General features: G+C 39.5%; 1 protein-coding gene across 2 annotated transcripts in view; it reads right to left on the bottom strand.

Annotated features, from left to right (window-relative positions):
* Positions 1-15,271, bottom strand: part of LRBA (LPS responsive beige-like anchor protein) — a 662,022-nt gene that overhangs the window by 34,389 nt on the left and 612,362 nt on the right. Inside the window, exons 49-51 of one of the 2 annotated variants that reach the window (XM_049770186.1) lie at positions 11,419-11,611; positions 7,078-7,140; positions 2,384-2,539 (exon numbers count right to left, since the gene is read on the bottom strand). In XM_049770186.1, the coding sequence (XP_049626143.1) occupies positions 2,384-2,539; positions 7,078-7,140; positions 11,419-11,611 (412 nt within the window). The remainder of the gene's footprint in view (positions 1-2,383; positions 2,540-7,077; positions 7,141-11,418; positions 11,612-15,271) is intronic. The other variant, XM_049770185.1, reaches the window with a different exon arrangement.

Here is a 15,271-nt window from a genome sequence, read left to right as displayed (position 1 = left end):
AGATGAAAGTCATGAAATTTTCCTATACATGGATGTACATGGAATCTATCATGCTGAGTGAAATAAGTCAGAGGGGGAGAGAGAGAGAGAGAGAGAGAGAGAGAGAGAGAGAGAGAGAGAGAGACGCAGAATAGTCTCACTCATCTATGGGTTTTAAGAAAAATAAAAGTCGGGGCCGGGAAGGTGGCGCTAGAGGTAAGGTGTCTGCCTTACAAGCGCTAGCCAAGGAACGGACCGTGGTTCGATCCCCCAGCGTCCCATATGGTCCCCCCAAACCAGGGGCAATTTCTGAGCACATAGCCAGGAGTAACCCCTGAGCGTCAAACGGGTGTGGCCCAAAAACAAAACAAAACAAAACAAAAAAAAAAAAGAAAAATAAAAGTCATTTTTGTAACAATCCTCAGAGACAATGAGAGGAGGGCTGGAACACCAGCTCACTCCATGAAGCTCACCACAAAGAGTGGTGAGTACAGCTATAGAAATAACTACATAGAGAACTACCATAATCATGTGAATGAATGAGGGAACTGGAAAGCCTGTTTGGAGTACAGGTGGGGGGAGGGGGGAGGTGGAGGGAGATTTGGGACATTAGTGGTGGGAATGTTGCACTGGTGAAGGGGGTGTTCTTTACATGACTGAAACCTAATCACAATCATTTATGTAATCAAGATGTTCAAATAAAGAAGAAAAAAAGTCGGGGATCATCTTATATGCCAATATACAGCATGCTAAAACTTATTCCAACTTCAGCGATGAGTGACCCACCCCCCTCTTACCCTCTTACCACTGCATCCCATCCAGCTGCCAGGCATAATCACTCAGTCCTCTGCTAGTCCTGATTCATCTTTCAGGGCACACAGAGGAGCTGAGTTACCAAATGCCACATCTCTTCCAGCCGCAAGATATATGGCTTTCAGGTGCTCAGTCCTCTCTTCAGCTTTTATGGGACACAGAGGAGGTGCTTTGTCTCCCTCTAGCTGTCCTATTAACTACTGCACCCTAGCCAGCGGCTCTTGGAAGAGCCCCCTCTCCCTGCTTTCAATATAGATCACAATTAAAAAATCACAGTCATTCACTACAAATGACAAATGTAAAATTATTGTTGGCACTCCAAAGTCTAGCTTTATTAAACATATACTGTTAACCTTTGAGAGTTCTACTCTTTTTCTCTTACATTTTTTAATTTCCATTTGGTGTGTGTTAAGAGAAAGGTAGTCATATGGCGAATATAGCCCAAATCCTGTATTTTAACAGGAAAAGTAGGGATCATCTTATATGCACAGTCGTCTTATATGCCAGAAAATATGGTAATTTAAAGAGTAGTTGTAAACTAACTAACTAGAAAAGTAAAAAAGAATTTCTTCTTCTCACATGTAAGATGATATTGGTAGAGAAGAGATCCTTGTCTTAAGTTGAAAGATCTACTTCCATTGTTTTTATAAAGTTCAAACTCACTAATAGTTCATTTAAATTAAAAAATATGACTGTATTTCACTTTATATTTTCTATTAGATGTTTCTAAACTATTTGATTCCTTAAAATGTTTTTCTATGCGGACTGGAGAGAGAGCATGGAGGTTGGGCATTTGCCTTGCATGCAGAAGGATGGTGGTTTGAATCTCGGCATCCCATATGGTCCCCGGAGCCTGCCAGGAGTGATTTATGAGCATAGAGCCAGGAGTAACTCCTGAGCACTGCCGGGTGTGACCCAAAAACCAAAAAAAAAAAAAAAAAAGTTTTTCTATTTTCAAAATTCACATATTTATGCATTTACTATATCAGTTTTCCTGTAAAAATACTGAATTGGGAGCTTGGTTTGTCTTTTTTAAGAAGATGCATGCAAATGAATATATATAGACTTAAACTTTTATATCTTAACAAGAAGAGCTCCTGTCACATGTAAAATCAGGAGTCAGCTATTTTTCTTTATGATGGTGTAGCTCTCAGTATGATTCTCTGCAGAAAAGGATGGAGGCAAGGTATCAATTCCCAAGAAATACACTTAATGAGAATTTCCAGAAAGGAAAAAAATCTTTAAATAATACAAAAGTGGGGAAAATGCCCCTCTATACTTGTACTTGATCGAAGATTATGCATATACAGGTGCAGAAGCTCTTAAAGATAGCCAGACAAGCCTCTAAAATGGCTCATTCTGTAAAAGCAGGAGGCTGGAGAGATAAATGAACTAGAGGAAACTGCCTCTCAAAAATGTGCTGAAGTTGAACTTCATGGCAGACTCCCTTGTAAGATGTGTGCTTTAAAGGGGTAACTGTCTTTCCATTATGCTCACACGCTGGTTTTGACATGAAGAGATGTGGGCACTCGAAGCCTTCCTGTGTCACTTGGAGGAAACGTGAGTTCATGATGAAGGTGGAGGGATTTACCTGTGTCTGTGGAGTAGACTCGGAAGCTCTTGTCCCAGAAGCCACAGATGAGAATATAGCGGTTGTCAGACGTAATGACAAAGCACTGGGAGTGGACTTGAATACTTTGGTCTAAAAGGTCGGCGATTTGCCTCCTGTGAATTCCTGTATTATTGGCTGTGAAAAGAGAGGAAGGGCAGGAAAACATCGATTAGGTCTACAGGCACAGAGAAATCTTCTAGTTGATCAAACGGGCTAGGGGTGGGACTGAGGGAAAAGAAACAACACAATCTGGGATCAGGACATGTGGCCTCAAATTGTAAGGGCATGAACATAAGAAAAGCAAAGGTGTGCTACACCATGTTGGGACTATAGGTAGCTTGACCCAGTAATCTCAGTAGGAAATGTTGCCTAAAGGGAAGAAATAATAACCAGTCCACCATTTTAAAAAGTTGACCAAATAGGAGAAAGGGGGGATGAGAGGTGAGAGAGAGGGGGTGAGAGGGGGAGGGAGTGAGAGGAGGTGGGGGAGAGAGAGACAGAGAGAGAAAAAAAAAAGAAAAAAAGAGTCCCAAAATGGTGGTGGGAAATGTTCATGGGACGTTCATGGGAGAAGTGTGGTGTACATTGTAAGACAGAAACTCAGCCATGAACAACTTTGTTACATGGTGTTTAAATTAAAAAACAGAAAACAGTAGACACTTCAGCCCCTGCTTCCAAGCTCCAATCGGGTTTGGGCAGACCAAACCTGATTACAATCTCAGGATTGCATCAGGTTAGGTTTGTATTTCTGACAATTTCATTACATCTATTGTCATGAGAATGGATTCATGTTGTGAAAATCTATTACATTAAGTTTTTTTGTCACAGGGACACTATATTAGAATGTAAATGTCATATATTTGAAATATTGTAGCATCTTGTACTCCTTTGGCTTTAATGGGTCTTAATTTGACTAGACATGAACTCCTATTCCCCTTGTTTACAGCAGCATTTGCTTGTGAAGAAAAGGAAGAATGACTATTTATTAAAGACACTTGTAACTGAAAAAAGCCAAAGCACAGCACACTGCCACTTTCTCGCTCCTTTTATGAGCAATAAAACAGGACAATCCAGCAGTGTGTTTTCTAAGTGCAAAAGAGCACCTTCGTGGAGGTATGTCATAAGGCACAAGGTCAGACACAGAGGGACACCAAATGCATAAGAATAGTAATAATGTTCTCAAAATACCCATCAAGTATGTTATCAGTAAAGGAATTTTCACTGAGATGCTCTTTTGGGGCAATATTAGGCCAACTAAACAGCAAGCTTAGTATTTAGTGATCTATTTAGTGATCTAGGCCAATTATTCTTTACAAATAATGGTATTTATACTGCTAAAGAAATAAGACTATAAAAAGGAAGACAAAAGAAGAAAAGAAATCTGAACACAGAAAATAAATGTTGGCAGTTAGATTATTACATTCTTTGTACCATAGTATTGGTTTTTTTCCCTTGGAAAAATATTCTGTCAATAAATTATATTGATAAAACAAAAATATCTATATTACAAACATTAACTGTATTAAGTTAATTTGGCCAACCAATTTAATAGAGGCCCAACTGAATATCAGGAAGTGATAGGGAAGAAAAAAGTGTTCAAAATACTTTTAAATCGTGAATCGGTCAAAGCTTACCACAAAGAGTGGTAAGTGCATTTAGGGAAATAACTACAGTAACAACTATCATGACAATGTTAATGAGTGAGAGAAGTAGAATGCCTGCCTCAAATATAGACAGAGGGTGGGGGAGGAGTGAGTTGGGGGGCATTGGTGGAGGGAATGTTGCACTGGTGAAGGAGGGTGTGATTTTTATGATTGAAACCCAACTATAAACATGTTTGTAATCATGGTGCTTAAATAAAGATATTATTTAAAAATACTTTTAAATGCTGTGCTGGGTTTTATGACTGTAAACATGGACATATGAAAGACTGCAAGATTCTAATAATACCTGTCAGTACAAAGTAACTGTGAAAGATTATTAGCTAACCTTGAGTAGCCAATCCACATACGTTTGGGGGTATTAATGAACTAGAAAGTGATGGAAACAATAAAAAAGGGTGAAACTGGCAAGACAGGCTTCTATGAGTATCAGGGTATAATACATACACACACATATATTCCACCGCAGTGAAGCTGTGTGATACAATTTACTTGCAAGAAATCTAGCAATTAGAACCAAAGTTCTCTTTGTTCCGATACCACAGTGCATCACTCCACCTGAAAACTTTAATTTTGGGATTTTGCTTTTATGTTTTGGCACCCTACTAGGCAGCAGTGTTCAAGGGCTATTTCTGCTCAGGGATCAAAACCAGGCTTTCGGCAGGTAAAGCATGCGTTCCTGCCCTATCATCTCCCTGTCCTTTGTGGGCTTTTACTTGGCTTTTGTACCTATGCAAAGTTTCACTAATGTCCTGTGATCTCCTGGGAGAAACAGCTTGCCAGACAAGGTTTGTGCAGAATTGAGAACTGACTACAGAGGACCCTGAGTAATAACTCATGCCACTTCAAGATGGAAAAGGATTAATTTCAAATTGTCACATGTTAAGAGGTTTCTATGCATTGGTTATGAAGATATAATAGTCAATATCAGTTCACAATGATACTTAAATTCCACTAGATATATTTAAATTTTTATTTACAGAATATTTAGTAACTTTTGAGCCTATTTAAATGGATAAAACATTTTATATGTCAACCATAAAATATGAGAGGTACAAGGTTTTAAGCCATTATTTTAGGGGATAGAGGAGCAAAGAAATCTGATGACCAGTGATTCAGAACAAAGAAGAAAATTAGCGCCCACATACCAAATCTGGCCCACACCAGGTTTTATATATAAGTTTTATTAGGATATAGCAATGCTCATCAATTTAGATATTGTTTATTGTTTTTCTAAATGAGTTTTTGTAATTGATTCATTTTAAATAATTTTTTTCCTTCCCTTCTCTTTGCAGTTATTGTTTTAGGCTGATGAGGGTTGTTCACACTTTGGCTGTGGTAAATTGCCAGGGACCACACACATCAGTTGTATGACTGACTTGAGATACAAGCCCACAGTTGGCTGTGGTACCCTGGAGACCACTGGGATCACCCTAGGAACTTAGGATGGTTTCTGGACTAGTACTACTACTCTCACAGGTATTATGCTTGCTATCACGCTACCACTTAGCACTGGACTTACTCCTGACTGGTTCAGGGATCACTCCTGATGGGGTTCAGGGTACTCTATATGGTGCTAGGGATTGAACCCAGGTCAGTCACATGCAAAACAAGCATCTTGTACAATCTCTCTAGGACCCCAAATGTTCAAGTTTTAAGACAATCATCCTAGACTTTAAGTGGGCTTTCTCTTTTACTGAGTCTTAAATATTTTAGTCAACGAGTACTTAATTTAAAAATATCTATGTGTCAAATCGTATGTGCTCAAAGCAAAGTAAAAGTTAGGAGGCAGAACAGTAAGTACTTCTTTATAGTTGACAGTTATTCCATAGGATTCTGTTTATATTTGGGGGAAATGATAAAGGAATTTCTTCTTAACTTACTCATTTTGTTAACCTGATGGTTTGTTGGCATTGTTGGTTATTTTACAGTCTATTGAAACAGTGGTTTAAAGGCAAAACAGGTGACAGATAACTGGTAAATACTTGCATTTTAAGAGAACAATTCCATTTATATGCATGCCTTATTCGAAAACTTTGCAATTCTAAGAAATGTATCTGTGTGAGGGAAATATGCCAAATTTCAAGATAGAAAGCCATGCTGATAATATTTTCCAACAGCAAGGTAATTAAGTCATTTACTCTGAAATTTATTGGAATTACTTTAATATCAAGGCTTAACACGTTGTTAGTGAAGCCACATTTGAAATCCTCACCACCAGAATAGAAATGCTAAAGTCGAGATTTCACTTAATCTACTCAAAAAGTGTAAGAGCAATTAAGTCCTCATATCGTCATCTGCTGCAGATGCTCATTTCAGTCCCAACGGCTCTTCCTGGTCCCCTCCCATTCTTTCCCATTCCCCTCCAACAAATTTAACCTTCAATGGCAATTTATTGGGCTGTAGGACCCTAGGAAAATGAATACAAATATCTGAATGCTGCCATTGGCTGGGCGATATATTTCAACTTTGAAACTGTTCTGCAATTGCACATTAATCCCCTCCGACTGAACAGAGGGTCCCGGAAGAAAGGATTGATCTCCTTTAATGATGAAACCCTGGCTCCACGGTTTTATTTTTCACAACACAGTGCCACTAAGAACCCCACTGTTATTATGAAAATTTCCTGAGCAAAGGAGCGCCATCACATTACCAGCGTACCAATTCATCATAACGCACCTCGCTCCTGCTCATCAACAAGTCCGAGTGATGAAAAGATCCAATATTATCCTGACAGTACTTCATGCGCATTCTCAATCACACATTATTACAGCATCCATATTAATTTTCACTGACACGCATCCTAGGCCTGTTCAAATTAGGCAAACCAACGAGGGGGAGTTGATGAAATACCAGCATAGCCACAGCTCATTGCATTCCAATTTGCATGCAAATGGTTTATCAGGAAAATTCCATTCCCAGCAACCAGCAAGTGAAAAACAACTGTAATCTACACTTCAGGGCCACCATACAGAGCTTAATGAATCGCAAAGAGAGAAGGAAGTGACAGACCTATGAGAGGATCGATTTCCACTGGCAGCTGGTATGGCTGGTCTTGCACAGCACCTTGATGAGCTGGAATTCACAAAAGACAAAAAAAAAAAAAAGAAAAGAAAAAGAAAAACGCATTAATTTTCATATACAAAACTACATAAAACCACCTCTGCCACATCTTCTGCAGAACTGCATCCAGCCTCCAAGTCTCTCATACAATTTGGTGAAATGTAAAGGGAAGAGAATCCAGGTGCATTGATGGCCGGCTTATTAAACATTTATTTGAGATTAGTGCTGTTCTGAACATGTGCCATTGGCAGGGGCTCTAGTCCTGGGCCATAAGCTATAGCAGATGCTTGACTGGCAACCTCTGATGCTGCAACAAAACAAAATTAAGTGGTAAAGTGCGCTGAAAACAAAATGTGACAGCCATCTGCTGACTGTAGCAAATACTATTTTTTGGGGGGAGTTACTTCTTAAAAAGGCAGTTTGGAGTACAGCAGCACAAAGGATACGCGCGCACGCGCGCACACACACACACACACACACACACACACACACACACACACACACACACACACAAAGGTCAACTTATGAGGGAGAAAGGGAAAGCTCTGAGTCAGGGAGCATTTACTGTTTCATCCATCACTTAAAATCAATCAGCTGAAAGTTTGAATAAAAATAAAGAAAGCTACCCATAGATAAATGTTTTAGTTAAATGCATTTGGCTAAAATATTTTCTTAAGGACTGGATTGTGGCTTTTAAAAATGTTTTATTAATATTTAATATTTCCATGGTTTCAATTTAAAAATACTTAGGCACATGAGCAAGAAAATTCATAATTCTGCACTGAGAAGAGTTTGCTCAGTTCTCAAAATGGTTCTTAAGATTCAGACATACTTATTTAGTAACTGAAAAGAGATCTTGGTTGGGACTGGAGAAACAGTACAGCAGGTAAGGCTGTATAAGTCTGATGTGAGTTTGATCCCCGACATCCCATATAGTCCCCCATGTACTGCCAGGAGAGAATCCTGAGTGCAGGGCCAGGAGTAACTCCTCAGCATTGCTGGGTGTGACCCAAAATCAAAACCATTACTCCACCCCCTAAAAATTTTCAGAAAAAAGATCTGAGAAGTATTTCTCCTGAAAGGTGGAAGGACTTGGAGACGAGAGGAATAACCCTTGACCTAATGACCTCATGCAAAACCAGAAGCCTGTAAAGGAAGGGTTTGGTATAGGTTGTCTTCCCAGTTTTATAAACTTGACAACTGACTTTGGAACTCCTTCCCTAGTTATTTTACCAGATGCTTCAGTTCTTCACTGTGCTCAATATCTGTTTTCTATACCATATGCTCTTGAGCATGGAACTTTTATATCTAGTCAGTGTTGGGGTGCCACTAAATACTGCTCAGCTTTTTAGGAATATTTCTGGCTAGTCTTGGGGGCCACCAATAAAAGGGTGTACTCCAATAAATTCACTAGATTACTTTAAAACAAAGTATGTCATCATTTCCTCTTAGTAAATATCATTTGAAAGATCCTTGAGTTTTATAAAATACTCTAAATAATTTCAATTGGGTTATACGTGAATAAATTATTTATAGCTGAGTATATATAAGAATTAATGTAGCTGAAAAAAGGAAACAATATTATTTACTCTTTTTTTTCCACAGACAATATTATCTTTGCAATTCCTGTCTTTTCCAGCACACCAAAGAACTTAAAGAGCACCAGAGTCTTTGGCTTCCTAACAAAGCCAACCACTGTGAGTCAGTAGGGCATCTGGGGTCACAGACACAGCTACATCAAACTCACAGTGAAAGCAGTCTGGCTAGCCAACTCTTAGGTCAGGTCTCGGATCTGGTTAGAGCCATATGACCTTGGGCAAGACATACAGCTCCCATGCTTCAGTTTACTCACTTGGAAAATGGGTTATAGGAGCTACACTGAATGGACATTAAGTTGCCAGGATCTGACATTTAACCTGTAAAACTTCTGTTTTCATATGATTCAACTTAACTGTCGAACATACATCTAAGATTATGGAAAGGGTCCAGTAGCTGAAAGACATCAAGTGGTTAAAACAATATTTATAACCTAGAAAATGCTATATTATCTACAACATGTGTGCGTGTATGTTTATAGACACCTCTACAAGGTCCTCTGAATGAAAAGGGAAGATAAAGCTGTTTTGCTTTTGACCTCAATGCTTAGATACTATCAAGAGCAATGACAGGAACTGTCTAATGAACAAGCTATGGAAATCATTGGTTCCCTGAAAAAAATAAAGAAAACAATCCCAGAATCTACATCAAAACCAATATGTATTAACAGAAATTTGATATTTATTAAAGAAAACCTGTTAGGAATTTCTGACATTTTTTTGCAAACAAGGTAAACTGACAGGTAAGGGGCACAAAGTAAAAATGAGAGAAGCGGCTGAAATCACACTATTGAAAAACACCCTTCTGGATAAGCCCAAATTCTGGTAGTTCTTCTTTTTTTTTTTTTTTAAACTCATCTGGTGAGGGGGTCACTGTGTCAGGATGTAAAGCCAGAGAGAAGGGTTAAAAGCCACTAGTGACACAATGCACCAAAAAGGCTCACTGGGAAGGCTCCCAGGCAGAAGGCAGAGCAGGATTGTGCTTCCCCCCACTCTTCTCTCCCTCTCTAGGTGGGTGATGTACCACACATGGCATTCCTGCAGAGGGTGGTGGAATCACTTTTCTTTGTCTATGATAAAAAACTGGATGTCGGGGAGAGAATATCTAACAGCGCAGTACTGAGGGAGGTAAAAGATCTCACCTTGCTGGGGCAATCTTGCTCCTTGGAAACAGAGTGGGGCTCAGATCTCAGTGCTCAGGAAATGTACTAACCACCACTGGAGGAATCCCTATGGGCCCTTCAGCTGAGCCATCTTGGTTCCTGCCTAAAGACAGGTGACCTAGCCCCTGCTCTTCCCAGCAGTCTGAAATGGTGTCTCTCCTTCTCTATACTGTGACTCTGCTTAAACAGAAGAAGCCCTTATCTGCCACAAATGAGGTCAGCAACCTCTGGCTCTGATGTCATGTGGACATGGTGGGGTGCGTGGGTAACCCATGGGTTGTTTCTCAGCTCACACCACTGTCACCTTCCACAAGGGAGTCAATCTTGAGAGTATCCTAATCACTGTTTGTAAACAAGTCATGATCTCTAGTTCCAAAATATAAATGTCATATAAAATAAATGCATACATACACATTTACCACTGGGAGATGAATTCACTTGGAGAAAAAGGAGTAAAAAGGACCCAAAAATGGAGGCATACTTTACTGAATGTATGAACGGCAAGTTCATACATTATTAAAATTCATCTGTAAGATTTCCTACCTGAATAATGGTTGAGGGGAAAGGCTGTAAACTCCAGGATTCTAAGGATTTTTCATTCTTTTTTTTTTTAAATCTGACCCAAAAAATGTTAGAAGAAGAACATGCTAAATCCAGATCCTAAATTCCTGTTCTAATGAGAGACAATAAATCACAGAGGGGTGATCATAAAACCAGAGTCAGAAACTTGGGTTCAAACTGTGAGCCAGAAAGCCAATATCTCACTATAAAATGCAGGACTGGATGAGGCGACTCACCACATCTCTTCAATAATGTTTTGTTTTCATTTGGGGCCATGCCCGCCCAGCAATGTTCAGGAATCACTTCTGGCTCTGCACTCGGTTCTCACTCTTGGTGGGCTCAGGGGACCATATGTGGTGCCAGTGGTTGAACACAGTCAACTGTGTTCAAGATAAATGCCCTGCCTACTGCACAATCTCTCTGGTCCCTTCAAACTTTGTGAGTTTATGATTCCAATGACTATTTCAGTATCTTGCCATTAGTTTCTATAATTCCTCAGCACTTAATGGGCCAATTGGATGTCCTCATGTGTTTGCAGGCACATGTTTTGGATATGTAATTTGTATTCTTTTTATATCATCTACAGAAAAGCATATGGTGTCTTTAAAAAAAAAGGCATAGAATAGATTATCATTGGTATTCATTGAGTAAATAGATCAGAAAGTGGGAAAATGGGCAACAGCTAACAAATATATGACTTTAATGAATATAATACAGAGTACCACTATATTAAAATTATATTAAAATGTTTATAATGACAAACTACCAAATACTAAGAATGGTTTATGTTTCATCATCTGTATTAGCATCCTCAAAAGGGTCATAAGCCTTTTAAACTTATAAACACTTTGATTTTGACTAATGCCTGAGAATTCTAAGAGCTTTCATACAGAGATATATTTAAGTAGATGTTACAATGCAGCTATACACCAAGCAGCAGCTACTATATTCCCTTGTGATATTTTACTCACCGGGAAGATTGTGCCACTTGTTCACAGCGAAGAGCCTGCTAGCAGTGACTGTGATCACAGCAGGATTCATCAACCCAGGCTGGGTGTTGGCTGCCACATGAGTGACAGGAGAGTTGGAGGGAAACTTTAGGACCATGATGACGTCCTGCTGGGCTTGGTCTGTGAACATCAATGGACTCTGCAGGAGGAGATACTGTTGAGTGGGCATGACAAGACCCCAAAATACAAGGGAATAGACAAGGACAAGAAAGAGATAGGGTGCAGGAAAAGAAGAGGAAGAGCATGTTAAGGCAAGTTCCACATGAGAGCACAATGAGCAAAAAAGCTTGATGGTCCCCCAACCTTGCCAGGAGTAACCCCTGAATAGAGAACTAAGAGTCAGCCCAGAGCATTACCAGGAGTGGCCCTCAAATCAATCTGATGCAAAAAGCTTATTTATAGATACAGCACTTAGGGTTATTTTTCCAGCATGAATATTATTAGTTAATTTCTTTTTTATGGTGATTGAAGTGGAACACATAACTGGAAATATTTAAAAAACTCATAAGTCTATTAGTTTCCTTCTCTAACCCCTTTCACAAAGAACTAAAGGAATGATTTGACTTCAATTCTCAATAGTGTAAATATTCGGCATCATATCAGCCCATTCCAATTATGTGGCAAGTATTAGAAAATCAGAGAAACAACTTGCAAATGCATTATACATACTTAATCATGTAGAGGTTTCAAAGCAATGCATAATTAAGTGTACTTATAAAAACAATATATTTAGTGTACCAATTCAGAAACACTGGCCTAGTCTAGGCAAATGTTACTGCTTTGGGCTGGCTCTAAGAATAAGGAGAAATACCTAAATGTCCTCTCTCTCTCTCTCTCTCTCTCTCTCTCTCTCTCTCTCTCTCTCTCTCTCTCTCTCTCTCTCTCTCTCTCTCTCTCTCTCTCTGTTAAAACACATACACACACACGCGCGCGCACCCTCAAGATTTGATTCTTCTTTGGAAAGCTGAGAGTAATTTAAAATGTTGAACAAAATAATGTCTGTTCTAATAACTAGCAACAAAATAAATCTTGAAGACTACTAAGGATTGAGAACATTCCTACAAGCCGTATGTCATAATCCAAAACATATATAACAGTGCTTTGATTTATTGGCTTTATTTATATTTTGCGGTAGTATGCTATCACACAGTAATTGCATTGCACATTTTCAGCAATTCTCTTCTACCATGTCCATTTTATAATAGCTGATTAGTATCATTCAGAATTGAAGCAACTTTGATGAAGAGCTTCTGGCTGCATCCCTGCTGCCATATTTCAAAATACCAGGTATATGTAAATGTGCAGCACACATATTTAACACATTTATTCAGAAATGCTAATAAAAAATTAAATACATTTGCATTTTTATTATCCGTCCTTTTAAAAAAGTTATTAAGAGTACTTAGAAAAACATATTGCACTAAGAATTCCTATTTGCACTCTTTGCATAAAGGTGTAAATAAAGGCAACTAATAAGCTACCCAGACACCCTTCTAAGCAAGTGGCTAAAAGCCAATCAATATTATGAGTTAATCCTCCCTGGATGCTCATTCAATTAAAGGTGTCAGTAATGCCTCATCTGATGTGGCCTCAATTAAATCCAACTATCTGATGGTGTGAAAACACAGGGGGATACAGCAACAGCAGCAAAAACAGACAAATAGGCCGCCTTCGTGTGCTTGCTAATTACTACACCTGGTGTATATTATGGCTCCTGCACTTAATGCAGCGCAAGGCGACACTCAGTTCTGCACATGTGCATGTGCATGGTGCACAGGCAGCTGAAAGGAGGATTTTGGTTAACACAATAGTGTTTGGACCTTGGATTTTGCAAACCTCCACTGTCAATAAGCAACATCCGCGAAGAGGTTATCTTAGGCCTAGAAGAAGGGTCAAAGGGCTACAGCACATCCGTTACATGTGGGAGGCCTGGGTTCAATCCCTGGCATGATCCAAGTGCTGCCAGAAGCAACCCCAGCCTATAGCTGGGAGTAGCCCCTGAGCATGATCAGGTATGGTCCCCAAAACAACCGAACAAAAAACAATGAGTGCATACAATGTCAACTTAATTTGGGGCCACATCCAATGGTGCTTAGGGCTTACTCCTGGCTTTGCAAGCAAGGATCACTTCTGGAGGGCTCAGGTGCAGGGTGCCAAACAAGCATGGGTAGAATTTATGCAAAGGCAAATGCCCCACAGTTTCATCAATTTTTAAAGGAATTTTATAAAATTTGGTAAAAATGAATTTTATGAAATTTGGTAAAAATGAGAGATAATAAGCAAATAAAGTATCTTATGTGCTAATTTCTTTTAAAGTACTAGGAAACAAGCACCACCATTTCAGGGCAATGTGCCTTATTTTTCAATTATGTAGTATTTAACTAATATTTACCTAGGTCAATTTATAAAGCCTGAGAAAAATCAGAGTACAACATATATCATGGTCTCACTAAAAGGAAATTTATACATATTTTTGAGCTTAACAGCTCATACTGTAAATACAATAAGACTTAAAATGAATGATTCAGTGTTTATGACCTTAAAAAAACACAGAAAAATCTCTAATGTGTAGGAAGAATGTCTTGTTTACACAGTGAATCTAGTGAGTGGGTCTACGCTTAGCCAAATGGCACAGGCAGCTACTTTCCAGAGAAAGCCACATTCGGGTATTCAGAGCACCACTGTCCCTGGGCCTGAATCCCACTAAGGCTGTGTTGTGCCCGAGAGAAGAAAAGAAGCCAAAAGGCCTCCTGGGTGCTCCATTGCTGCCTCTACTAACTGGGACAGAAGGAAACACAGCACAGCACAGAGAAGGAGCAAACCAGGCAGCCAGAGAGAGCAGAAGGACTGGAACAACTGGGTGAAGAAAAGCAAATCAATGAATATCTCTGTGGCTGCACTAGGAAGCACAGGCTGGATTTCATCCCTTTCTAATGGTAGGAAATCAGCCTGTGTTTCATCCTTTTCTGACAGTAGAAAATCACTATCTGGATTTCAGCCCTTTCGGACTATAGAAAAAAAACCATGGGCTGGATTTCAGCCCTTTCTGACTGTTGCTTGTTGACAATGCTGGTTTCCTACCCCTAATGCCAAACCCCCTAAAACACAACTTGCACAACTCTGAAAATGAGTTAGAATAGTCAATTCAGAGAACAAAGACAATAAGACATTTTCATCCTCATATTCCTCCTTTCTATCTGGGGTTGGGCCTCTCCAGCCTGCCTGCCCTAGCCAGCGAGTCTGAGGTCTGGTGAGCCAATACTCCTTTGGTGGTGCAGGGACGCTTGGCAGGTGGGAAGGCCCACACTGGCCCAGTGACCAAGGCTGTGCAGTGACCCAGGGATGAAGTCAATGGGCAGTGCAGGCACTTCCATTAGCCAGCTCCCAAACAGCCTGTGTCTCTGTGGCAAGCTATTACTAAAACCAATTCCAAAGCTCCAACATAAATCATTCTTACTATTTTTATGGCGTTATCTTCCACAGTTCTTGCTAAATGTTCACTTTCAGTAAGGTTTTCTACTCACTACAGTTACCCTTTGCATCATTTCACACTAATCTCACCTGCTTAAAAATACTTAGGAAAAATGGGATGCAAATATTTTTAAATGCTCAGATTTCATTATTATGCTCAAGTCATATATATACCCAGAGAGAGGAGAAGGGGAAGCATGAACTCAGCAAGATGGTGACAAAGAGGGTTTCAAAAGAGAAGAGCAGGATCAAAAGGGCGAAAAGGAAAACGTCAGCATAAAGGCCTACAATGCTCTTTCCTGTCCTCTCTGCTGTTCTTTCTTCCCAGTGTAGAAAATTCCTC

The sequence above is a fragment of the Suncus etruscus genome, chromosome 3, assembly GCF_024139225.1.
Source record: "Suncus etruscus isolate mSunEtr1 chromosome 3, mSunEtr1.pri.cur, whole genome shotgun sequence".
NCBI classification, from domain to species: Eukaryota; Metazoa; Chordata; class Mammalia; order Eulipotyphla; family Soricidae; genus Suncus; species Suncus etruscus.
This window is presented reverse-complemented; position numbering and strand designations above follow the sequence as displayed.